This window comes from Pan troglodytes, chromosome 19 (assembly GCF_028858775.2).
Source record: "Pan troglodytes isolate AG18354 chromosome 19, NHGRI_mPanTro3-v2.0_pri, whole genome shotgun sequence".
Taxonomy (NCBI): Eukaryota; Metazoa; Chordata; class Mammalia; order Primates; family Hominidae; genus Pan; species Pan troglodytes.
In genome coordinates, this window is record NC_072417.2 from 58,900,317 (window position 1) to 58,919,752 (window position 19,436).

Consider the following 19,436-nt stretch of genomic DNA (forward strand, 5'->3'; position numbering starts at 1 on the left):
AGTCTAAAGGTAATTTCTCAACAGAAACAATAAAAGAAGCCTTCAAAGTGCTGAAAGAAAATAGCAACCAACCTAGAAATCCAAGCCACCCCTAAAATTTTTTAAAAATAAGAAATATATTTTTGGTCAAGTTAAAATTGTGAGATACTTCTCCAACAGATATGAACTAAAGTAAATACTAAAAGGAGTTCTTCAAGCAGAATAAAAATGATCCCAGGTGGAAGAACAGGAATGTACAGGAATAAAGAGCAATGGAAAAGGTAACATATGGGTAACTCTAAAGGAATGCTGACTTACTAAAACACAGATATCAGTGAGTTTTCAAAATACAGAGAATTAAAATAAATGATAGCACAAAAATCAATGAGAGGTAAATTGTCCCAAGATCCTTGCACTGTATGGCAATTAATAAATATGCTAATTCATAAAAGACAAAAAGATAAAATGATGCTTTTGGTAACCATTAGATGAATAGCAAAAGGATGTATACTATGCTAAAAGAGGGAGAACAATGATAAAAACATATGATTAGTTTGATAGAATACAGGAAGTGAGAAGAAAGGAGGTAGAATAGATAGAATATATTAAAAAGAGCATAAGTAGATTTAATCATAAATATATTATTATATAAAATAACATAGATGAGCTAAACATTGTAATTAAAAGGCAATGTTGTCAGGTGGGACTTTAAAGAGCCCAACCGTATGCTGCTTATGGGAGATATACCTTAAATATAAGAATATGGAAAAGCTGAGTGCAAGAAAATGAAAACATGTCATAAAAATATTGACTAAAGATATGGAATAGTCATACATACTAATGTCATACAAAATTGACTTTAAAGCAAACATCGTTTTAAGAGATAAAGAAGTGCACTTAATAAGAAAAAGATCAGTCTGCTAGGAAGATATACTAATTCTAAATCTGTATGTACCTAATAAATAACACAGTTTCAAAATATATAAAGTGAATATGACAAATAAAAGCAAAAATAAATGTACCCACAATCACAGTGAAATATCTTAACATCTCTCTCAGTGACTGAAGGAACAAGCGGACAAATAAATCTAGAAATTTTAGGAATTTTTTAAACAGCGTGATTTACAAGGTTGCTTCAACTGGAATGTTGATAAAACTATACCCAATATCTGCAGAATGCATTAAAAAAAACCCTGCACATCGATTATATCTTGGGACATAGAGCAGTCTCAACAAATTTCAAAGGAATAAATCCATATAGAGTGTCTTCTGACAACAGTGGAATTAAAGTAGGCATCAGTAAGAGAAAGATAACTAGATAATCTCTAAATGTTTGAAAATAAAGCAATACACTTCTAAAGATTCCATGAGTCAAAGAAGAAATCATAGTGGAAATTAAATATTATCAACTGAATGATAATAAAATACGGTATATAAAAGCTTGCATGATGTAGCTAATGGTGTGATCAGAGATAAATTTATATAGTCTTAAAATGAATGTTTTAGATGAGACAAAGGATGACAATTAATGATATAAGTAGCCATGCCAAGAAGTTAGAAATAGAACAAACTAACCCCAAACCCAAGGTAAGTAGGAATAAAAATTATAAAGCAAAGAGAAAATATTAATAATATATAAAACAGATAACAAATTAAGACAGTAAGAAAGTCAAATGCATAATGCAGGTATACCCTTCAGGTTTTTTGACTAGCACAATTGCTAACTCCCTAGCAAGGATGATAGAAGAGAAAAAAAGAGAAAAGACACACTTAATACCCAACATAAGGAAGAGGACATAATGTCAGATACAGCAGATATTTAAAAGATAATCTGAGAATATTACAATTTTATGCCAATAAATTAGCAACTATTGATAACAAGGATGTCTTAACATGACTGACACATGAAGAAATAGACAATCTGAATAGTCTTATACATATTAAAGTATTTGAATTTATAATTTAAAACCTCTACCAAACAAACCTCCAGGTGGTTTCACCAGTAAATTCTTCCAACATTTAAGGAAAGCACAATACAATGTTTCACTAAATCTTTTAGAGAACAGAAAAAGAGGAAACACTTCTCAAAGTATTTTATGAGGACTTTATAACCTTAGAATATTAGAGAAAGATTACAAGACAATCTTATGAATATAGATTCAAAAATTATATTAAAAATTATCAAATGAAACCTAGGAAAATATTTAAAAAAGAACATGTAACAACCAAGATGAGTTGATTCCAGGAATGGTTGATTTAATGTTTGAAAATAATCAATTAATTTATCATATTACCAGAATAGAAGAGAAAAAATTTATATAATTAAACAGATGGCAGAAAAATCATTTGTTAAGTTTCAACACATATTCATAATTAAAACTCTTAGCAAACTATACACAGAAAAATATTTCCTTAATCAGGTAAAAGGTACCCAGAAAAACCAGTAGAGAACATCATATTTAGTGGCAAACTATTAAAAGTGTTTCCCTGTAAAATTAGGACTATGTCAAAATGCTACTCTCATTGCTTCTCTCCAACATTGTATTTGAGTTGTAGCCAGCACAATAAGACAAGAAAAAGAACTAAAAAAATTTAAGGATTGAAAAGAAAGAAACATAACTGTTACTCTTTAAGTCAAAAAGTAACAATTATTAAAAATAGAGATACACATATAATACTGAACAAAGATACAAAGTGATATTGGCTATGCTATTTATATAAAGTTCAAAAATAGGTCAAAATAATTTATGATGTTAGAAGTTTAGACAATATGTAGGGCTGGCAAGAGGAGGAAAGCAGGAAAGCATGAATGGAAGGTGCAAAGGAGAACATCAGGGATATATTGAGAATGTTTTCTTTCTTGATCTGAGTGGTGATTACATAGGTGAGATCCCTTTGTGATAATTAACCAAGTTGTATGCTTGTGGCTTTTGTGTATTTCTACTTGTATGTTACACTTTGATAAAAGTTTATTAAAAGCAAAAAGAAATTCCATTAGGTCTCCTTGGCTCTACCCAGATGTTTATTGCAGCCTCTGTCTCCTTCTTAGCTCTCCTAGGTACCTGCCATATATGAAATGCAGAGGACAAGAAAAAGCAACAACCAGGAGTCCAGACCTTTAGAATTTTGTGTTTTACAGTGAGGCAAGCTATCAGTTGAAGTTTATAAATCTTGTTATAGCCAAATAGGGTGGTTGACGATTAAGGCTGAGTAAATGTGAGTATGTCATATGCCAACTCTGCACCATCTTAGATAGTTATGTGTTGCACTGAGATGGGAATGGTTAGTGATTTCTGCTACTCAGAGCATGTATTGGTCCGTTTTCATGCTGCTGATAAAGACATACCTGAGACTGGGAGGAAAAGGGGTTTCATTGGACTTACAGTTCCACATGACTGGGGAGGCCTCAGAACCATGGTGGGAGGCAAAAGGCACTTCTTACATGGTGGTGGCAAGAGAAAATGAGAAAGATGCAAAAGCGGAAACCCCTGATAAAATCATCAGATCTCTTGAGACTTACTACCACAAGAAAAGTATGGGAAAAACTGCCCCCATGATTCCAATTATCTCTCACTGGTCCCTCCCACAACATGTGGGAATTATGGGAGTATAATTCAAGATGAGATTTGGGTGGGGACACAGAGCCAAACCATATGAGAGCACTATCAAATTCTGTTCTGATCTGAACAGAGCGAGGGGAGTACAGAGAAGTTCTGAATTACTGAGCCTGGGATCAAGCCAGATAAAGGAAAACAACAGTGTTCTCTGGGCAGTGCCTGTCTCCTAGTAGACATTAAACCACCCTCTATACCCTCCAATCAGGCCTTTGGTCAGACTCAAGGAGGAAGGGAGTGTTAAATCAAGTTTAGCTTAAAGCTGCCTCCTGAAGTATTTTAAGTTTGGCCTAAAAGTTGCTCTGTATATTGTGACCTGTAATCTAAATGGAGGTGTAAATTGACTGTAACCTACTCTTGTGCCAATCACCGAGTTTCACCCAATCACAGGTGGCCAGCTGTTAAAACTGGTGTTCAAATAAGGCAAACACCAAGCTATAGACATTAAACCACCCCATCTCAGCGCAACACATAACTATCTAAGATGGTGCAGAGTTGGTGTGTGACATGCTCAATCAGGCCTTTGGTTAGACACTCAGGGAGGAAAGGAGTGTTAAATCAAGTTTAGCCTAAAGCTGCCTCCTGATGTGCTGTAAGTATGGCCTAAAAGTTGCTCTGTACATTGTGAACTATGACTTAAAAGGAGGTGTAAATTGACTGTAACTACTCTTGTGACAATCACTGAGTTTTGCCCAATTGCAGGTGGCCAGCTGTTAAAACTGTGTTTAAATAAGGCAAACACCAAGCTGTAACCAATCCAGCTGTTTCTGTGTCTCACTTCTGTTTTCTGTACATCACTTTCACTTTTCTGTCCAGAAATCTTCTTCCACCACGTGGCTTTGCTGGAGTCTGTCTGAGCCTACTCTGGCCCGGTGGGCTACCCAATTTGGATTCGTGAATTGTTCTTTGATCAGTTAAACACTGTTAAACTTAATTTAGCTAAGGTTTTTCTTTTCACAGCAGGTAGGAGGAGACTGTGGTCAAGCTATGAGCCTGAAACTCTCGTTAGAGTAGGAGAGTGAGGGGACCACGTAGCAGAAGGGAGGCTGCACTCCAGGGGTGTTGCGTTCTCCACACTTGGAGCAGCTGACAGCTGGCAGGCTGCAAAGACGCCTGGCTGGGATGCAGACCTCAGGGGGTTTCCACTCAGGCTAACTGAATCAGGCAGAGAAACAGGCCAGGGGAACAATCTCCACTCCCATGTCTCTGCTGTCTGGTTCCTCCTTGATACTGCATCAGTGACCACTACCACAAGGTGTACTCTTTCCTCCGGAAGCCTTTTGTCACCCTGAATTACCTCCATAGCAGGGCTGAACATTCTAGCTGTTCTATCAATGCTGCTGCTTACCATTATGCGATCATGCAGTCACGCTCAAGAGACTGATTTGTCTGTGGCTCGGTTTTGTCATCTCTAAATTGAAAATAATCAGTATTTTACCTTCTAGGGTTGTTGTGAGGATTAAGTGCATTCATAGATGTAAAAGGCTTAGCACTGTGCTCAGTAAGTGTTAGCTATTATTACAGACTAAAGTCTAACTGTTAAGTAGGGCCCACTCTGGTCTCAAGTTACCTTTCCAACCTCATCTCTCCTTTCCATATCACTCGTCGTTCCCACTGGGCTAAACTCCTTGCTATTCCACGAGAATTTTTTTTTTAACCTCCCTGACCATTGGTGCTGTCATTGACTAGCTAGTAACTTCTCTGAGCCTCTGTTAAATTGGGATAACAATGTCTATCCCAAAGGGTTGTCGTGAGTATTACATTTCAGGTTGTACAGGGGACAAGACCACTGTTCCAGGCAGAAGCTAAGGTTGGGTTGCTTCTGATAAATGGAGCATAATTGATGCTTCTCCCTTCAGTTCTGTCACTTAGGAGCAGTGTAGATTTGATCAAACAATGTTAACTTCTTTTTTTTTCATTTGAAAAATCCACCTAATAACACCCCCACTTCATAGAGCTGCAGTAATATTTAAGAGAAAGATTGTGTGGTGAAAAAGTCTTTCTCAATGAATGCTCATAAAATGGGAGCCAGTTGTGGGTAAGCACAAACTTTGCTGCTGTCCAGTCCTGAGGCCTGCAGAGATGCAGGCTTTATAGGCTCAGAGCTGAGTCTCTCTTGCTGCCGTAACCATCACATGCTTATTTTCCTCATTGGAAATTCAGATGAGGACAGAAAGGTGTGGTGGAAAGTTGTCCAGGCCAGGAACCCAAAGACCTAGATTCCAGTTCCTTTACTGGCTTCCTTGTGCTCCTGGGCAAATATATATGATCTATGTGGGTCTCTGTTTTTAATTTTTAAGATGAGCTAATGTTTGGGAGCTACATCTGATTCAGGAGTGGTATCCTGAACTAGCCTGGATGTGTTCTCAGAGACTTATCATTCTGAGGGGCTCATTGATTCCACCTTCAGGTGGAGCTTTCCTGGTCCATAGCTCTTGAGTCTCTGAACCACGGTTTAGTAGATTTCTGCTTCTTACAATAAGGAGTTCTGGCTGGAACAACCTGGCCCTATGTCGTCAGGGTCTGGAGCTTTGATGGTTTGGCTCAAAAGTCCTACCTGCATAATTGCTCTGGGAAATTAATTACATGTGCTCTCATTGGAAGGTGGTGTCACTGCCTGATCACTTCGACACTTCTTTATGGGTGTGGCCTCTGCTTGGTGTGAAAGGCATCATTCCCTCAATAATAACCCAGTATTATCTTGGGGGAAGGTCTCTCTACAAATGAGTTTCTGCAGATTCTTGTCCAGAATGGGAGAGTTGTAGACTTGGCTACATGAGGATACTACATCTGACCAGACGGAAGAAAGGGTCTGGGTTTGCTAGATGGCCCTCTGGAGACTTTGATGGTGATGAGCCAAGCAATTGGAAGCAATGGGCAGAGACATGCCATCACTATTCAGATAAGCAGTTGGAAAGATCTGAAACAGCTTTAGTCTAGAAATGAACCTGGGAATTTTAGGACTGAGACCCTCTTAGAGGCTGGCAGATGGCATCTTAGGAGTATGACAATGTGGTTTTTTGAGGAAGCAGAGTATCTTGCAGTTTGGGGAACATTCTTTTTCATCCCAAGATCAATAGGTGTACCAATGGGAGATCCAAAATAGTTCTTTCTTTTGGGACATTTTTCTTCCCAGGCATACTGGACTCATTATATAACACTATCTCCAAGGTGTTGAGCCTTCTGCAGCCCCCAGGGAACCAACTCAGAGATGCATGCTGCTTACTGAGAAATAATTTAGTTGGCAAAGGAAACTCTATTTTATTGAGGGCCTTCCTCATGGAGCCCATGGCACTGTGTGTACCTGCTTATGTTCATGATTACATATGAACAGTGGCTTTGCCTGTGCCTATGAGCTGGGCATTAACTACTTATTTTTATGAAGAATCGGAGCATCTGGATAATCACTAAGCCCCTAGGGTGTCTCGGAGCCGATGAACTCACCTGGAAAATGTTGGCAAAATCTCTGAGGTTGAAGATGTAGTGGAATTTGATTCCTGTGGGTAGGAAGGTGGTAGCAATTTTCTGGTGGAAGGCGAGGGCCAGATTGATCAGTGGGGGGATGGATTTCTGCAGGGACGCCGGGAAGTTTCCGAGCTTCAGATGCTGAGTGAGGATGATGCTGTAGATAGAGGACAGGGCATCTGCCCCCGGGAAGGAGAGGACAAACACGCTGAAGTGACGCTGTACAGGAAACAAAGGCATGAGCTCAACATCCGTTACCACGGAGTAGAAATCACCGCTTCTGAATTTGGAGATAACAGAAAATTCTTATACAGTCTTTGAATCTATATTTTGGTCCCATCTCTCACACTATGCCCAAATTTAGGTTGAACCTAAAATGACTAGGGGAATAACAGGCAAAGCACCTTCAGTTAAAGATGGCAGCCTGGGGCAGTAGGAAGAGAACTAAACTTGGACTCAGAGAATCTGAGTCCAAATCTGAATTTGATACTGAGAATCCCTGGGAAAGTCATTCATCTCTCTGAAGCTCCCTCATCTGAAGAAAGAGGGATCAAATCAGATGAAATCTATGACCCCTTCCAATCTTGAGACTCTAAGTCTAGGAGTTTCTCTTTTCCCCTAGAGATGCAATTTGGCATTCTATCTGATTTACCATTCTGAGAGGCTGCATGGGGAAAAAGGCCAATTATTATACTTATAATCAAGGGGCATCAGCTCTAGTAAGATAGGATTAGGACCCAGGTCCCATGGCTCCTCCTGTACCTGAAGCCGGGGGTTGATGGTGAAGCTGCCTGCCGTGGGGTTCATACAGGAAACATACTGTACATTTGTGATCTCCTTTAGGGACAGCTTGCTCCGATCATACCTGGAACAGTCAGAAGCTCTAGGTGAAATGTGTCTGAGGACCGAGGCAGGTGAGTGCTTTGTCAAGGTGAGGTAGGATGTGCCCTACTGTTCATGTGTTTGGGTGATAAAAAAGTCTAGATCCACTGGCAGGGATTGAGAAGAGGTAAGAGCATAAGACAGATTCCCAAGGTGCCTCAATATCTAAGGAAATAGCATAGGAAGACGAGCCAGCAGGATGGACAAAAAGATAGGAGAAAAATCAGGGGTATGTGCCATACCAAAAGGCAAAGGAAGCCAGTATTCTCAAAAGAAGAGAGTGGTCAACCACATCAAGGGCTGCAGAGAGAATAACAAAGGTAGTGACTTCAGCAGGGGTGTCTAAGGGAGAGAATGCAGTCATGGGTTCTTAGCTTCCATCTCTGGTTGGGCCAGTAATGCCCCTTCCTCATCCCTCTTTTCCACTTATGACTAGAGACAGAAACTAAAAACCATGGTTTCAGGCTGCTAAAAGCCTAAAACAAAACAAACCAGAACAACAACAACAAAATAAGGCAGCTGGACAAGCTTGCAAAGGATTTCTTGGATTTTGCAATAATGATGCAGATAGTAGTTTAGCAAGAACAGTGGAGGGAACAGAAATCAAATAATAGTAGATTGAGGAGTGAGTGGGAGATAAGAGAGTGGGGGACAGAACAGTAATTAGAAAGTAATTTTTTAACCCAATAGAATAAATTTATGCAAGTTTATTTTTAATTTATTCTTTTTTTTGAGACGGAGTCTCGTTCGGTCACCCAGGCTGGAGTGCAATGGCAGATCTCGGCTCACTGCAACCTCTACCTTCTGGGTTCAAGCCATTCTCCTGCCTCAGCCTCCTAAGTAGCTGGGACTACAGGCATGTGCCCCCACATCCAGCTAATTTTTATATTTTTAGTAGAGACAGGGTTTCACCATGTTGGCCAGGCTGATCTCAAACTCCTGGGCTCAAGTGATTCGCCCACCTTGGCCTCCCAAAGTGCTGGGATTACAGGCATAAGCCACTGCACCCAGCCTGTTTATGCAAGTTTAAATGATGTGAAGCAGCTAATGAGGAGATGGGGACCGATCGATGAGTGGGAGATGGTAGAATGAAGAGGCTGGTGGAAGGTTTGGCCTTAGGTAAGATGTAACAGGAGGGTGGAGGAGAGATGCATGGGGACACGGGTGAGTTGTATAGATGTGGAAGCAAGAAATGGAGGCGGCATCTGTGTTCTCTGAGAAGGCAAGGTCATCAGCTGAGGTGTGGTGGGAAGATCAAAGAGAGGGAAGATGGAATGAAATAGACATTTCTGAGAGTGGACATACTAAGGCCATATGGTAGAATTTCCAGGAAGCTTCTACTTCCCATTTAAGGTTTGTGACCATGAATCTAAAGTACAACTAGTTAGCTTGACTCTAATTATTGTCCATGAAATTAAGCTGCTCAGATGTCAGTGTGGAGATTGCAAACAGTTCCATAGTTCAAGCATCCAATAAAGATTTTGGGAAGGAAGGGAAGGCAACTCAAGTTGCCATCTTAACTATCATTCTTCTCTCTGAATTCTCTCTTCTCACTCTTTCTCAGCAGCAGATTCAGTATGCGGTAGAAAGGCGAGTCAAAGTTGTCTCAAATCAGTGACTTACTTTTTTTTTTTTTCCTAGTAAGTTCAGACTTTTGCCATTAAAAATTATGCTGTTGCAAGAGATACTATCCAGCCCTCTGAGCTGCTCTGAAGGCACTGAGGCTGGAAGGTCTGCAGACACAGTGCATGGTACCGGGTGTTTGGTAGTTTTTTTTTTTTTTTTTGAGATGGAGTCTCGCTCTGTTGCCCAGGCTGGAGTGCAGTGGTATGATCTCAGCTCACTGCAACCTCCGCCTCCCAGGTTCAAGCTATTCTCCTGCCTCAGCCTCCTGAGTAGCTGGGACTACAGGCGCCTGCCATCACACCTGGCTAATTTTTGTATTTTCAGTACAGACAGGGTTTCACCATGTTGGCCAGGCTGGTCTCGAACTCCTGACCCTGTGATCCACCCGCCTTAGCCTCCCAAAGTGCTGGGATTACAGGCATGAGCCACTGCACCTGGCGTGTGTTAGGTGTTATCACTGAAGCACATGCCCAGTGCTGTGGGGCCATGGTGCAGGGGAAGTGGTTAATTCTGCTTCGGGCACGTGAAAAAGGCAACTTCGGAGATGAGTCTTGAAGCAAAAAGTAGGTTTTTTTTCCTTAGATGAGAGCTCAGTGTCTTCTCTGGCTAAATGTTTCATGTGAATATTAGTGCCCCTGTTTGAAGGAACCACTCTGGGAAATAGAGAATTGAATGAGAAATGTGGTTTACCACAAAGATTCCCATCTGGCACCAGAGCTATGCTGAGGTTTGCCGTTCAGGCAGAATAGAGACTGGCCTTCAGCCCTGCCTTAGGCTCTGCTCCCTTGGGCCAGTCCCTCTACATGGGCGCTCTTACCAGTGGCCATAGTCCAGATGCTGCCGGATGATGGTGTGGGGCTGCACCGTCCCGTAGGCATCCACCTCAGGCATGTTCATGTCATCAATGAAATAGATGAGCTTCTTGTTCCCTGGAGGGCCATAGTTTCTGCCAGCCTTCTTTTCCAGAGGCTTCTCCAGGACAGCTGGGGAGAGAGCCAGTCGGTGAGGGAAGGCGGCTCAAATCTCAGATGCCAGTACTGAGACAGCAAAGATGTCAAGGAGAAGCAATGGTGCTGCCTTCATGTGTGCAAAAAACAGCAATGCGAAAGACAACAATAATAACAGCTACTGCTGCTCCCAACAGGCATTCTACAGGACCAGAAAGTGAAACTGAAATTGCTAGGCAGTAATGGGGACTGAACACCTCACCACGTGCACTGTGCTAAGTTTTTAGACATCTTAATTATCTCATTTAATCCTTAAAACATAACTGTGAGATTAGTATTATCCCATTTTACAGATGAGGAAACTGAGGCTCAAAAGAACTCAGCAACTTTACTGGCTGGATACAAACCACAGTGGTTAAAACTCAAAAGACCATGCTTCTTCTCTCATACTTGTGGTCCCCAGTTTTCTTTGTTTACATACTAAAAATGGAAAATATCTTTACAGTCCCAAGGCCAGGTACTCTACTCCAAGGAAGCTTATGAATAGTTGAATCCTGGGTAGAGTTGCCCTCTCTACCAAAGGCAGCAAAAATGCATAAAGGCTGCCGCTCCCCTTCCAGGGCTGGGTAAATGCCCTTTCCTCTCCGAGGCTGTAAGAGAGGCCTCAATGGATGTTTTGCCAACAGTGTTCCCAGAGAGTTCATCTCATGGGATTTTCCTTGGTGGGATGTAGAAAAAACAGCCTCAGAGAATTTCCCAGATGCTTCCAGTGTCATGAACGGTGCCCTCCCCAGCTCTCAGGTTTCCTGGCTCTCTGTCTGAGCACCTTGGTGCCTTTCTGGAGACAGAGTGCAGAAACTCTTTTCTGGAGTGGTTTCTTCAATGATCAAGCCAAAGGAAGGATCTAACAGCAGTTTTCCAGCATGACAGGACTTGTTTAGAACAAACTTAAGTAATAGGGTGGAGATATCTGTACTTTTTCCAGTAAAGCAATGAAATATTTATGAACTGCAAGAACCAACACTTCCTGTTATAGCTGGAAGCTCTAAGAACCATCTGATTTCTTCTCTTGAAAAACAAGTTTGTAAACAAGGAAAAAGTGTCAATAGACATATGAAGGTGACAGATAGAAAGACAAGTTCCTTCAAGAAGCTCGAATATTCTAATTTTCTGGACCTGAGTTAAATTAAGTGTTTCAAATATGAATTAAATTTAAATTTAATTAGCATCGAATTAACATACACTATCAACCAATTAATCACACAACACCTTCTTCCCCCCTAAAGATATAACAACTATATGTGAGATCTGTCAAAATGAAATATAATTCATGGGTTGACAAGGACATGCTTTTGAGAACAGTTCTTCTAATAGGAAATTCTCTCCTTAGAAAGACTTGTTTCTCCTCCTCCCAAGGCAATGATATTCAAATCAACCCCTGGAATTAAGCAGACCCTGTAATTTGGGTTGATTAAGCTCTTTATGCTTTAAAAGGATCATTGAGGAGAAAACCATGTCAGTTAGCAAGAAGTGTCCGTGGAGCGCACGGGATTATCTCAGGCAGATGATCCTAAATTCTCCAGAGAAAGAAAGGGTCCACCAGGAAAGACAGGCACATTGTTGATCCCTTCTTGGCCATGCTGTGCTCCATGTCACACCTAGGATGGAATTACAGTGAGCTACTCTGTTTCCAAGTAGAATTGGAGGAGAAGAAGAGGGTTTGAGTTTCAGGAAAAGTGTTGATGTTGAAGGAGCTGAACGAATGAGACATGTAAAGAAATGTGACCCTCTCGCCACACTTCTGGGTTCTGACTGTTCTCAACAAGCCTGGAAACTCAAGCCCACACCTGGAGCCCAGGCCCAAGGTCATTTGTACATTCTGGCTGAATTTCTCCTCGAGACCCGTATGGAACAGCTTGGGGTTCAGTCTTTGGCCACACCGACCCGTGTCAGCTGCTGCGCCAGGGTGAATGGCCATTCTCTGGATACTATTGCACTGCCATCTTATACTTGAAGGGCAATTTAATTTTCTTCTTTTTTTTTGAGATGGAGTTTCACTCTTGTTGCCCAGGCTGGAGTGCAGTGGCGCAACCTCGGCTTACTGCAACCTCTGCCTCCCAGGTTCAAGCAATTCTCCTGCCTCAGCCTCCCAAGTAGCTGGGATTACAGGCATGCAACACCACACCTGGCTAATTTTGTGTTTTTAGTAGAGATGGGGTTTCTCCATGTTGCTTAGGCTGGTCTCGAATTCCTGACCTCAGGTGATCCGCCCGCCTCAGCCTCCCAAAGTGCTGGGATTACAGGCATGAGCCACTGCGCCCGGCCTGCAATTTAATTTTCAAAGTGGCTTCCCATTTGTTTTCTCTTTTTGCCATCTCCACTGCTGCCTTCCTTGTCCATCTGCTCTCACCTGGTAACTACACATCTTCCCAAATGGTAAGATGTGTAGCTTTTGCCCTAGACTCCCTACACCATATTCTCAAAACAGCAGACAAGAATACCCTTGTAAAATGTAAATTGGATCACGTCCATCCCCTGTTTTATGCCCTCCAGTGGCATCCTGTCTCACTTGGAGCAAAAGCCAGTTTGTTGACTTCCACTAAACTTGCATCTTTGTTTTTCTCTCCTGTTCTCCTCCTCAAGCTCTGCTCCAGGCACCCCGTTTCTCTTTTTTTTTCTTCCCTTTTCTTCTTTTTTTTTTTTTTTTGAGATGGAGTCTCACTCTGTCGCCCAGGCTGGAATGCAGTGGCACTGTTTTGGCTCACTGCAACCTCCGTCTCCTGGGTTCAAGCAATTCTCCTGCCTTAGCCTCCCGAGTAGTTGTTTCTGATCATGAGTCACTCGCTGACCCAAGGCTTTGCTCTGGCTGTACCCTCTGCCTCAAATCCTCTTCTTCCAAATGCCAGCACAGTTTGTTCCCTCATACCCCAGCAGGTGTTTATTTACCCAGGTGCTATTTTTCCAGTAAGGTCTTCCCTGGTATGTGCCCTAAAGTTCAAAGCCCCACCTGCTATCCTCTGCCCCAGCTTCATGTCTCTTTACATCACTTGTTACCTCCTAATATCCTATATCTTTACTTATTATCTTGTGTATTACCCCATCCATCCCCTTCAATTTCATTATACTATATTTGAACTTTCCACAATTCCAAGTAGAATGTCTTGCTCACTAGATGATAAATCTTTGATGATTTCACTTTGATTTGTGTCATTAAGTGAAAGGTATTAGGTGGGAGAGAGCTGTCTTTCTGTAATAATTGTAAGCACAATGCCCTTTGAGATTGGACATTTGATTAGATCTTTTAAGGTTCTGTCCAACCTTGAGGTCTATAATAAACAGGTTACAGAGATTCATTTTACACAAAGTTTCAGACATCTGAGTTTCTATATAATTAGTTTAATTAAGCACTCAAATATTTGTTGAGCTAATAATGCAAATGGCAAGAGAATTCAGAACTATGATGAGCTTGATCTTTGGCCTTCTCTCTGCACACTAAAACTATAAGCCCATTGATGCCTTAACCAAGCTCTTTGTTCCTACTTTTCTAAACTATCCTGCTTCTAAACCATCCTGTCTTGTGGGTCTTTATGAATTCTTTTGTTTTAAAAATTATTTATATTTTCAAAAAGAACAAGAAGAGACTTAAAGTCTTTAAAGAGACATAAAACAGACCAATTACAATAAAGACTAAATAGGGATTGCTAAACAATACAGAATGAGAAGAAACTTAATTACACTAGTAATGTAGGATGACATAGTTACTGTAAACACATAAAAATTTATCTCACATTTTCCTTTATGAACTGCTTGCCTAAAAGCTCAGAACTAAATCTGTGTTTAATTACAATAACCATGTCATCTCACTCAGGTTACTGGTACAGAGCCATCTCTTCTTTCCTCTAAAAATTTTGCAGGCACCAAATTCTAGGAGGCATATATCACAGATATTTATAAAACAGATACCAGGCTACAGAATGGTCTTCAACTGAGATTTTACAGAAGGCATAAAAAATAACTTAAAATTATCTTTTATTATAGTAACCCTCAACAAAACCCAAGGGCGGACCATTATGTTGTAATTTAATGAAGGGAATGAAAGCAGTACAGCTAGGTTTGTGGAGTTCAGAGAAACTGCTGGAATGGAGAATGAACACAGATCTCTGTCTCTCTCAGCTTGAGGTGTCAGTGTTATGAACCTGTGGTTTGTGCATGACTACCCAGTAGTCAATTGAAGGCTGACTTTTTCAATGACTGACGGAAGGGCCTATTATATTGACTATCACAGAAAAAGATATCCATATGCTCTAGATATCAGATGAGTGGAAGCAGAGTTGGCATTCTATTATGAAAATTAAGATGTATGACTTAAAGTCTTATCAAAGTAGAAGGTCTTCATAGTTTCATGAAATAAGACAGCTTTGGTGTTAACTCATAGGATGACTTTGAGATAAGTCCTTAACACCTCTAAGCTTCATTTAATTAACTTGTAAAAATGGGGACTGTCATCAGATCTGTGCTGGACACCATTTCCAACCTCCTTCTCTTTAGGCAGTCTTCAGCTGGGGTGGTCATGTGGCACAGTTTTGAACATGAAGACATAGGCATAAGTTTATAAAGTTCCTGGAGAGTTATCATGTCAGGACATGGGCTCTATCTCCCCCTACCATTTTTTTTTTTTTTGAATGCAGATGTGATGGCTGATACAGCAGCCATTCTGCCACCTTGAAGGAGCAGCCAAGAGAACAGCAAATAGCATTGATATCACTGTCATTAACCTGATATTAGCAACTGCCCACCTTCAGAATTCCTGTCTTGTAAAAAACAGAATATTTACGCCACTAACGTCAGATTTTCCACTACTTGCAGTCAAAAGCCATAGTGAAATAGTTTCATAGGCTGGGGAGGATTAAACGAACTAAGGTGAGGAAAGCCCTTTGTACAAGGGTTGACCAACTGTAAACATTAAAGTGTGTGCTATCCATACTGTAACTCGGAAGCACAGCCCCCACTGGTATCAAGGAGTTCTGAATCCATGTTTAGAGAAATACAATGGAGACTCCAGAACTGGATGTAGTGAAAGAGAGGAGAGATGCAGGTATTATCAGCCAGCTGCCTCCTCTATAAAAGAACATCTGATTGGCCCGGCGCGGTGGCTCACGCCTATAATCCCAGCACTTTGGGAGCCCGAGGCGGGCGGATCACGAGGTCAGGAGATTGAGACCACGGGGAAACCCCGTCTCTACTAAAAATACAAAAAATTAGCCGGGCATGGTGGCGGGTGCCTGTAGTCCCAGCTACTTGGGAGGCTGAGGCAGGAGAATGGCGTGAACCCAGGAGGCGGAGCTTGCAGTGAGCCGAGATCGCACCACTGCACTCCAGCCTGGGGGACAGAGCAAGACACTGTCTCAAAAAAAAAAAAAAAAAAAAAAAAAAAAAAAAAAAAAAAAAAAAAGAACATCTGATTTTGAGAAAAATAGCATCTGATGGATTGGCAGGATGAATGAGCTGCAAAAAGTCCCCCTGGAGACCTCTAGGAATTGACCTACTGGGTGGAGTTACTGTCTATTTGAAAGCTGGAATATTTTTTCCCAAAACATTATTTCTGTTTTAGCATAGCTTGTGTTAAACTTATTTTTCAAGCAAAAAAGGTTTGCTTTTGTTGTTTTTTTGTTTTTGGCAGTTGGGGCTTAGAAATTATTGTTCAGTGTAGATTCTTAAATTTGAGAAGTATGTTGTTAATATGATTATAATAACAGCTTCCATTTACAAAGCACTTATTGTATGCTGGGAATCATTTTGAGTGTTTTACATACTTTATCTTACTATTCAAGAATGAAAAGAATGAACCGTTGATTCACTCAACAACATGGATAAATCTCAAAATCATGCTGAGTGAAAGAAGCCAGGCAAAAAGAGAGTGCACATTTTGTGACTCCATTACATAAATTTCTAGAAAATGCAAACTAATTTATAGTGATAGAAAGCAGATCAGTTGTTGTCTGAAACAGGGCAGGTGGGGGGTGTTGGGAGGAAGGGATTACAAAGGAACGTGAGGAAATGTTTGGAGGTGACGGTTATGTTCATTATTTCAATTATGATGATTTCATGATGTATAAATATTTTGAAATGTATCAAATTGTACACCTTAAATATGTACAGTTTATTGTATGTCCATTATAACTCAATATAGTTTTTTTTAGAAAAGAAAAAAATGTAAAAAGATTATGCTGCCTTTCAGTAGGAGAAAGGATGAGCTGTGATTTATTCACACAATGGAATTCTATGCAGCAGTGAAAATAAATGAAATAGATCTGCATGTATTAAGACAATGATTAAAATAGTAATGATATGGGTTGGCTGTGTCCCCACCCTAATCTCATCTTGAATTGTAGCTCCCATAATCCCTACGTGTCCTACCTGGTGGGAGGTAATTGAATCATGAGGGCGGGTTTCCTGTGCTGGTCTCATGATAGTGAATAAGTCTCATGAGATTTGATGGCTTTATAAACGGCAGTTCTCCCACACACACGCTCTTGCCTGCCACCATGTGGTATGTGCTTTTGCTCCTCCTTTGCCTTCCACCATGACTGTGAGGCTTCCCCAGTCATATGGAACTGTGAGTCCATTAAACCTCTTTCCTTTATAAATTACCCAGTCTCGGGAATGTCTTTATAGCAGTGTGAGAACAGACTAATGCAAGTAAGTTGCCAAAGAAAGGTATAGTATGGCATATTTAAAGTTTAAGTATGCAACACTATGTATTTTATGGCTACATATTTGTTTCAAAAGTGTAAACTTGGAATGATACACATTGAGTTTAGTACTCTAGTTAATAAGGGGCAGGAAGGAGAAAGGAGCAACAGGGGTGGTGTATTAGCTGTACTTGTTTTTAATTCTGTTTTATTTTATTTTGTGGCAGGGATCTCACTCTGTTGCCCAGGCTGGAGAGCAGTGATGTGATCTTGGCTCACTGCAACCTCAACCTCCCAGGTTTAAGCGATTCTCCTGCCTCAGCCTCCTGAGTAGCTGGGACTACAGGCACGCACCACCACGCCTGGCTAATTTTTTTTTTGTATTTTTGATAAAGACAGGGTTTCACCATGTTGGCCAGGCTGGTCTCGAACTCCTGACCTCAGGTGATCTGCCCGCCTCAGCCTCCCAAAGTGCTGGGATTACAGGCGTGAGCCTCCACGCCCCGCCTATTAGCTGCACTCATAAGGCTAAGTTCCATTTAGCATAATGCTAACACTTTAGCATCTGTTAAATCTGGATGGTGCTACACTGGCATCTGTTATATTGTTTTCTGTACTTTTGTACATGTTTGAAATATTTTATAATTAAACATAAAAGGTTTAAATAATTCTCTATTCCACCCTCAGCACCCAGTCAGTTTCCCTTGCCAGGGACAACTGCTGTCTGTGTTTCTTTTGTGTCCTTCTGGAGACTGTCTAAGTTTTTATATAAGCATAAATTATGTGTATGTGTATATATTATATATATTTTAAAAAATCATATAAGTGAGTAAATTTTTATATATTTCTTCTTAAACAAGATACAGTTTGGAGCATGCTATATATACTGTTCTATATCTTCCTTTTCTCACTCAACAAAATTTTGGAAATAGTTCCAACTCAGTGCCTACAGAATTTTCTCATTCTTTCCAACATTGCTTAGTATTCTATCATACAGACAATTAGGCTGTTTCTCCCCTTTTACCATTACAGACACATTATAAACATAAATTTGCACATCTGTCTGGGTGTTCTAACTGTCCTTTCAAGCAGACTATGCCACCTCACATCCAACTTTTTCTTAAATACACAGGGTCTCAAGTGCAAATAACGATTAAGACACTGGGCTGCAAAATGAGTTAATGGGTTCATGAAGGAGGTGCAACAGTTTGCCTCTTCATTGAATGATACTAGAGCAGCTGTCTTTTGAGTTTACACATCTCTCTTACATTCAGCTGATTCTCCAAATTCCTGTTTGATACCTGGTTTCTAGCTGTCACTTTTTAAATCGTTGGTAACACCCTTTCTTCTGCCATTTTGTTGCTCTTAAAATGTCTTGGGCTAAGAAGCCCAAATAATCAAGATTATTTGCACTGTGAACAAGGCAAGAGGAAGGAAGTTCCCATAAGGGAATACAGCATTTTTCAGAGTTAAGGATCTGAGCTTTATTGCATGAATGTTGTAACATATATGCTGCTACTCTGGGCTTCGGCTGACTCCCCAATTCCTGGTTGCCTCTGGACAGGAGAGGTTATGGAACAGTAGCTTTCTCCATCCCTTAGTGTGCAAGGAGGGTTGGCTTCAAGATCTAACGTTACCAAGAGGCCATTAGGGAATTAAAAAGAAACAGAAAGTGTTGGGTTTTGGTGAATGCTCAGCTACAGTGAGAGCCAGTTTTCATCTTGGCCCTATTTAATAGCATTTTGAGATTTTTTTGTAGTCACAGCTACTGGGGAGGCTGAGGCAGGAGAATCGCTTGAACCTAGGAGGCAGAGGATACAATGAACCAAGATTACACCACTGCACTCCAGCCTGGGTGAGAGAGCGAGACTCTGTCTCAAGAAAGAAAAAAAGGAATTCTCTGTGTTCTAACAGGAGGGAAGGAGAAAGCCCTCTAGGTGAGAGATCCAGAGTGAGAATGACAGGTCAGGGCAGTGTGAGAAACTCATCTTCTCTTCCTTGGTTCCAAATGTTTACCCTCTATTTAAAGGATATTTTAAAAATATTATAAAACCACTTTAATAGAATTAAATCACTTTTTCTGTTTAATTTTATTAGATCATTAATTTTAATAATTTTAGAATAAATTATTAAATTTATTCTATTTAGTAAAATTAAATAGAAAATCATTTAAATAGAAAATCAATTAAATAGAAAATCATTCCTCTGGAATACTTGATTAGTACTCCTAA

At 40.5% G+C, this 19,436-nt stretch overlaps 1 protein-coding gene across 3 annotated transcripts in view; it reads right to left on the minus strand.

Moving 5' to 3' along the window:
• The window catches only part of DNAH9 (dynein axonemal heavy chain 9), a 377,141-nt gene that overhangs the window by 181,101 nt on the left and 176,604 nt on the right, over nt 1-19,436 (minus strand). For all 3 annotated transcript variants that reach the window (XM_063799007.1, XM_016932363.4, XM_063799008.1), the window contains 3 exons: nt 10,384-10,549; nt 7,821-7,923; nt 7,038-7,277 (listed from right to left, as the gene is read on the minus strand). In XM_063799007.1, the coding sequence (XP_063655077.1) occupies nt 7,038-7,277; nt 7,821-7,923; nt 10,384-10,549 (509 nt within the window). The remainder of the gene's footprint in view (nt 1-7,037; nt 7,278-7,820; nt 7,924-10,383; nt 10,550-19,436) is intronic.